Here is an 8024-nt window from a genome sequence, read left to right as displayed (position 1 = left end):
CGGCTGCCCCACGCCTCGGCTGCCCCACGCCTCGGCTGCCCCACACTTCAGCTATTCCATGCCTTGCTGGCCAAAGCTCCACAGAGCACCACCTTCATCTCAATGAGACACATACTTGGCTTCCCTTCCACGCCTGAGCACACCACCCAGGAACTCTTCCTCCCCTTTGTCTCCTTGCCAAAATTAGCCTTCCTAAACTTCCTTTATTTCTCCCATTTCTTTTTTCTTTTTCATGCTGATTAGTCAACTGCTGGCTAGGAAAAAGCAAGTCAAGATGCCTAACACAGCACATATGGTTCAAGTGAATAAACCCAGCATCACAAGAAAGAAAACATTCGGAATCCCAAACCTTCAAGTAACTGTGCATAAATATTTAAATTCCCAAACATTTCAAAATAAATAATGAATAGTGTCATAACTAACAGCTAAAAGAAAGTCATCATTACGTGTAACATAGAAGTATTATTAACCTACTCTGCATATGAAGAAACTGAAGAACTGTGCATAACAGACATAAAGAACCCAGGGGCTGAGACCCAGGTCTCTGTCTCCACCCGCTCTCTGAGCCGTACAGTCTCATAGGAAAGGAGATGCTGCCCCGGGGCTCAGGACACAGTGACCTCACCCATGAGGATTTCTCAGTGTCCTGGCTCCAGTCCCTGCCTGCACCTCACAGTGGCCGTGAAGGGGCCAGGAGCTGCCATGTGGGGAGCTGCAGGCATGGACAGGGGGTCCTATGCTTACAGCCTGGCCGTCTCTGTCTTCAGCAGAGGAAATATTACAGGCCCAGTTTGGGGTTTATGATGGTGGCCATGGCAGCGGCAGTGGCGGCAATGGCAGTTAGGGTCACCACACACTAACAGCACTCCAGAGAGTGCGCCAAACCCCAGCCTCGGCTCCTCACGGAGTGCTCCCACCAGGCCTGTGGAAGCAGGCGCAAGTGCTCCCATTCTATGGAGGGACACATTGAGGTCAAGGGATTCACGGAAGTCCAGTAACCGGCCAAACTCCATCTGACATTAGGTCATAGCCTGTGTTCTTACCAAAAGCTTCACTGCCTCTCAAGAAACCTGGGCATGCACTTTATGTAGGGAGCCCGCATGATTACCACATATGTGTGTGTATGTAGTAGGAAGCCCAAGCAGATATATATATATAGTAGCAGGGAATCCTATATATGCATATATAGTAGGGAGCCCATGAGATTACTATATATATATCTATATATATATACACGCATATAGTAGGAAACCAACACAGTTGCCATATACATGTACATATTAAGGAGCCCATGCAGTTACTATATATATCTGTATAAACCCCACTGCTGTTGAGTCGATTCCAACTCACAGCAACCCTACAGGACAGACTAGAACTGCCCCATAGAGTTTCCAAGGCTGTAATCTTTATGGAAGGAGACTGCCACATCTGTCTCCTGCAGAGCAGCGGGTGGGTTCGAAGTGCCGACCTTTCAGTTTAGCAGCCAAGCACTTAAACACTTCGTCACCAGGACTCCTTCATAGATCCATATATAGATGTATACATGGTAATCAAGAACCCAAAATCTCAAGTACAGTCAAGTTCAAGTTCTGGAGCAGCCACGCTCAGTTCCTGAGAGGTGAGCACTCTCCCACCTGCTTATCTCTGAGGCACAGCTGAGAACTCAAGGCCCTCATGTCCCCAACAAGGACAGCATTATATTTTTGGAATAAGAAGGCACTTTGTTATTGCTGGTGACAGTCTCTCCTACCATTCAGGGTTGTATTATCAAATAAAATGAATGCAGATACATTTTCCTCCCTACCATGATCTAATATGAGTAAGAGCGTATCTATCTCTTGGCAAACTACCAATTACTGCAGTTAGAAATGCCATAATCAGTGATAGTTAACCTTCTGGAATATTCTTGAAACCAAAGAATTCAATCCCCCAAGTAGCCAGGGAGGGACCCAGTTTAAGAAATGGGCTCGTTTCTGCAGCTGCAGGTGAGAGGTGGGTGGCCCAGCCATACTGTCCCAGGTGAAGACCGGCGAGTGACAGGATAGGCCACATCTCTCCAGGGTGGCTCTCCACCTCCTTCTACCCCACAATGGGTGATGAGCTACAAGGGTCACTGAAACTGAGGGCCTCATGGCTGAGGGGCACTTGGAAATCCTCTGCAGAATCAGAAATGTTCCCCAGAGGATTTACTTCCCCATGCACTACTATGTACTGGAATCACTGCTCCAATCTGTAATTGCTCAGATCAAAAGTATACAGTGCAAATAAAAAGTATCCAGATTGGAAAAGAAGAGGTAAAACTATCCCTATGCACAAATAACATGATCCTATATATAGAAAATCCCCAAAAATCTACTAAAAAGTTTCTAGAATTCAGCAAAGATGCAGGATACAAGGTGAACACAAAAATTCAGCTGGGTTTCTATACACCAGCAATGAGAAATTTTAAAAGATTAAGAAAACAACTCCATTTACAATAGCATCTAAGAGAATTAAATACCTAGGAAGAAATTTACCCAGGGATGTGGAAGACTTATACAACAAAAATTATAGAACACTGATGAAAGAGACTAAACCCATTGCCATCGAGTCAATTCTGACTCACAGCGACCCTACAGGATAGAGGAGAACTGCCCCATAGGGTTTCTAAGGAGTGGCTGCTGAATTTGAACTGCTGACCACTGAGTCACCAGGGCTCTGAAAGAGACTAAAGAAGACCTAAATAGGTGGAAAGATGTTGCATGCTCATGGATTGAAAGACTTACTATGCTCAAGATGTCAATACTACCCAAAATGATATACAGATACAATGTAATCTGGATCAAAATTCCAACAACCTTCTTTACAGAAATGGAAAACTAATCCTCAATTTTATATGGAAAGACAAGAAACCCCAAATAGCAAAGCAATTTTAAAGAAGAACAAAGTAGGAGGCCTCACACTTCCTGACTTCAAAACATACTACACAGCTACAGAAATCAAACCAGCCTGGTTCTGGTTTAATGACAGACACATTGACCAATGGAATAGAACTGAAAATACAGAAATAAATCCAAACATCTATGATTAATTGATTTTTGACAAGGGTGCCAAATCCATCCAATGGGGAAGGAACAGTCTCTTCAGCTAATGGGGCTGGAAAAACTGGATTTCCACATGCAGAAAAATGAAACAAGATCTATACCTCATACCATACACAAAAACTAATTCAAAACGGATCAAAGACCTAAATGTTAAATCTGAAACCATGAAGTTCTTGGAAGAAAATACAGGAGCAAAGCTTTGGGACCTAATGTTTTTATTCAGTGATAGATTATCAAACAGAACAATGAATGCACAAGCAAGAGGAAACAACATAGATAACTGGGACTTTATAAAAAAGACTTTATCAAAAGAGTAAAGAGACAACCTATATACCGGGAAAAAGTCTTTGAGAACAATTTAACTGATAAGGGTCTAATACCTGAAATATATAGAAAACTTCTACAACTTAACAACAAAAAAGATAAATAACCCAGTCAAAAACTGGGCAAAGGACATGAACAGACACTTCACCAAAGAGCATATTCGAACGGCCAACAGACACATAAAAACACACTCAACATCATTAGTCATCAGAGAAATACAAATCAAAACCACAATGAGATACCATTCCACTCCCTAGGATGACCAAGATAAAAAAAATGGAAAACAACCTGTGTTGGAGGGGATGTAGAGAAATTGGAACGCTCATCCACTGCTGGTGGGAATGCAAAATGGTACCGCCGTTGTGGAAAACAGTCTGGCAGTTCCTCAAAACACTAGAGGTAGAGCTGCCACATGACCCAGCAATTCCATTCCTAGGAATATACCCTAGGGATCTAATAAAAGTGACAGGAACAGACATATGCACGTTTATGTTCATCACAGAACTATTCACAATAGAAAACAAATGGAAACAGAACCTCAGTGCCTTTCAACAGATGAATGGATAAACAAAATGTAGTACATACATACAATGGAATACCACTCAGCAATAAAGATAACTGAGTTCCCAAAACATCTTGAAACATGGATGAACCTGGAGGACATTACGTTGAGCAAAATAATTCAATCACAAAAAAAAACAAATATTGTATATCCTCACTTTTATGAAATGACATGAACAAGTAAATATACAAAAACTAATGTTCATTAGTGGTTACAAGGGATGGCGGGGAGGGGAGAAGGGAATTCATTCTCTAGACAGTAGACACTTGTTCTTTTTGGTGATGAGAAAGTGCAGTGCGATGGATCACTTTTGTGTGGCCTTTCTAGCCATGGTCTTGTAACTCCTTCTCAAGTGACTGGGTAGGACTGTGTGATAGGGTAATTGTGGCCCACCAAAGGGACTGGTCAGTTTTACCATCCCACTGGACTTGAAATGAGCCACCCCAGAGGTAGGAAAAAAGAAGATCCCACCACCAACAAGGAAGAACAGCTAGTAGACAGCACGTCCTTTGGACCTGGCTCCCTGTGCTGAGAAGCTCCTGGAACCAGAAGACAGAGAGAGAGTGAGCTCGAGAAGCAGTGGCAGAGACCTAGCAGCAGAGACACCTGGCAGCAGAGACACGGAAGCAGGACTCGGTATGGTAGGCTTCCCAGCTTGTGGAGAAAGAAAGCCAAGTGCCTTTGGCCAGGGAGAGGCGTGCCTGCGAGCACAGCTGGGAAGAGGCTGTCCTGATGAAAGAACTGTATCCTGAGAGTTCCTGAACCTAAAGTGTAACCTGTCACTTCCCTAATAAATCCATAATCATGAGTATTGTCTATGAGTTCTGTATGGCCATTACAATGAATTATCAAACCCAGCAGAGAAGTAGAGAGTCCATGGGAGGGATGGCTGGTGTCAGAATTGGTAAAGATGGTGGAGAGAGGAGGCACTGTTGTCAGAATTGGTAAAGATGGTGGAGAGAGGAGGCACTGTTTTCTACTTGTCCTGAGCAAAAGAGAAAGAAGGAAACCAAAGACTCAAGGAGCAAAGTAGTCTACAGGACAGTCTACACAAATCACGGCCTCATCTACCCTGAGACCACAAGAACTAGATGGTGCCCAACTACCACTATCGACTGTTCTAATCAGGGCCATAAGAAATGGACTCTGATAGAACGGCAGAAAATGTGAAACAGAACCTCAAATTCCTAAAAAAACAAAAAACAAAAACTAGACCTATCAGACGGGTTAAGCGTGGAGAAATCCCCAAGAGTACTGCCCTGAGATACTCTTCAAACCTTGAACTGAAACGAACCCCTGAGGTCACCTTGTAGCTAAATAAATTGGCTCAGAAAATAATGAATATCACCTATAAGTAGTGTGCTTTTTAAAAACATGAGACCAGATGGTCAACAGTGACTTTAAAACAAACATGACAATGCAAGGGGGCAGGGAAACTACATTAATGGAAACAGAACAACCAGAACGGAAATAATGACAATGTTCACACATTGTGAAGAATGTAACCAATGTCATTGAACAACTTGTGTAGAAATTGTTGAATGGGAACCTAAACTGCTGTGTAAATCTTCACCAAAAAGAGAATAAAATATTTTTTAAAAAGTATACAGCACAGCCAGGAAATATATCTGTGGGCAAAGGAGACCTAAAATAAACCACAGTAGGAAATCCACCACGCCCGGGAGTGTGAGCAAGAAATGTCTTGCTTTAGATGAAAACGGGAAGCCTTCTCCAGAGTGAGACTGAAAGTGTCAGCAGACGCGTCGGTGAAGCCCTGCCAGGAGGGGCCCCGTTCTTAACACAGCTCAAAATGCATCTTCTGTGACATCTTGAAAGAGGCAGGGAGTGGAGGGGGCCTGGAAGGGAAAGAGTGAGTGCTAGCTTGGGGTCTGGAAATGAGCACAGCATTTTGCTATCCTTCTGCATAAGTTCAAAATTCTCCAAAATAAAAAGTTTTAAAAGTCATTTAATCTCTGTAATGCCTGTAGTTCTTCAAACTCTGTGTGTGTGTGTAGTTCTTCAAACTCTGTGTGTGTGTGTGTGTGTGTGTGTGGCCTGTAGTTCTTCAAACTCTGTGTGTGTGTGTGTGTGTGTGTGTGTGTGTGTGTGTTTGGGGGTAGGGGAGGGGGTAGGAATCCACCCACATGAAGCCAGTTCACACAAATGTGAAGTTGGCTTCTATCTAGCACGGCCTTCGCTCAGAACCTGAGTTTAAAAGTCTCAGAAACAGTTGACCCACGAGGGCCATACAGCAACAAGATTTCAAGAGTCTATAAAACCCCATCTCCCTAGGTCTACAGCCACTGAGGGAAGCCTGAGGGAACATCTGATGGCTGCCTACAAAGCTGCTGGGCTGAGAGACTCAGGTCTCGTTGCTGACCAACATCAAGACCCAGAAACCTAGGAGGTTAAGCCACTGTGACCCAGTTAGAAAACCATGGGGTACCTGTACCCTTCCAGGTGCTGTTTCTCTGCCATCTCACTTACCTGCTAATCAAAGCCCTAAACAGCATAGCACACCAAGGTTCCCAGTGCTAGGTGGAAGGAAGACCATTCAGCAAGTCAATCCCCTCAGGAAACATGCAAACTTGGGATAATACCACTTAATTCAGAGTCCCCAGATGTCCATGACAAATTGAAAATCCCAGTCAATCTATGACTAACCATCCTCCAACAGAAGGTCAGAAAGATCCATGTGAGGAGGCTGACATCCTAGACCTTGTCCATTCCCACTGCCCTCTCTCTCTCCCCTGAAAAGTACGTCAGTGGAACCAGGAACAAGGCACCATTTTGTCACTGAGAATGTCCTGGTGGCAGGACCAGGAGAAAATTATTTCATTCTTATCTGAAATCAAATTCTTAAGAATTATTTTCTATAATTAAAAGCATGGGTTTCATAGCACTCCAGTTTATTCTTGAGACAAAAATGTATACAACCCATCACAATTTATCTACTAGCCGTTTCTTTCCTTAAGAGTTTCATTTTGGTGGCCATGTTCCAAATAGTCCCTCTTCCCCCACCCCTCCTATGCATATCATTCAACAAAGGCCAATTAGGCTATAAAAAGTTCCGTGGGAAAAGAAAGGCAATGCTTACCTTGGCTTTACATTTCTTGTGGCAGGAATACTTGCAGACTGGAAAAGAAAACGAAAGAATGTGTGTGTTAAGCAGTCCCTGCAGCAGTACTTATTACATCTTCAAACTCTCTCAGCCCTTGAGAAGGTCTCACTGCAGATCCTATCGCCAGCTCTTACAGCGCGCCCAATGCCGCTCTCTGGGAGAGGGCAGCTGTTCACTTACACCTGCGATCCAGAGTCTCGACAGAACACAGAACATGATGCCCACGTCTAAGAACCAACTTAAAACTCTTCTCTGTTAGAAACCGCTCACAGACGAGGTTATGATGGCTTCAGGGGCCATGTCTTGGGAACACAGTTATAAACAGAGTAGTTTTTGAAGGCATATGTCCAATCAAATGTGATCCCAAAGAAGAAAGGCTGTGAATTCGGGCAGTAAAAGATATTCATGAGGGCCTAGAAATTATAGCTTATCTCTGAAAAAAAGACGGAAACTTGAAAATACCCTATAAGCATTGAGATGGGAGCCTTTAAGTTAGTGAGAAAACCATGCCCTTGATTTCTGTACCCATTCTGTTTTCAGATAACCTAGGAACTGACTGTCAAAATAAATCCATGTCTAAATTCCCACAGGGAAAGCCTTCGACAGGGGCCAACTGTGTGACCACACTACATCATGTGTCAGCTTGGATATGCTAATGATGAAGACTTAGAGCTGGGACTCCCTAGCTTTCAGCTGTGCCAACAAGACATGTGGTAGCATGCAGGCCCTGTCCTTGCTCCCAGTCCCGGTGGTACAGCACGAAGGCCCTGTCCCCGTCCCCAGTCCTGATGGCATAGCACGAAGTCCCTGTCCCTGTCCCCAGTCCTGGTGGCACAGCACGAAGGCCCTGTCCCTGTCCCCAGTCCTGGTGGCATAGCATGAAGGCCCTGTCCCTGTCCCCAGTCCCGGTGATGCAGCATGAAGGCCCTGTCCC

The 8024-nt window shown here is 44.1% G+C and overlaps 1 protein-coding gene across 1 annotated transcript in view; it reads right to left on the bottom strand.

Annotated features, from left to right (window-relative positions):
• The window catches only part of LOC101345078 (tensin-3), a 256456-nt gene that overhangs the window by 223033 nt on the left and 25399 nt on the right, over positions 1-8024 (bottom strand). The window contains exon 3 of the mRNA XM_023724450.1: positions 7067-7104. Coding sequence (XP_023580218.1) covers positions 7067-7104 — 38 coding nt within the window. The remainder of the gene's footprint in view (positions 1-7066; positions 7105-8024) is intronic.

Source organism: Trichechus manatus, unplaced genomic scaffold (assembly GCF_000243295.1).
Source record: "Trichechus manatus latirostris isolate Lorelei unplaced genomic scaffold, TriManLat1.0 scaffold00247, whole genome shotgun sequence".
Lineage (NCBI taxonomy): Eukaryota > Metazoa > Chordata > Mammalia > Sirenia > Trichechidae > Trichechus > Trichechus manatus.
Note: the sequence above shows the minus strand (reverse complement) of the source record. Positions and strands in the feature narration are given on the sequence as shown.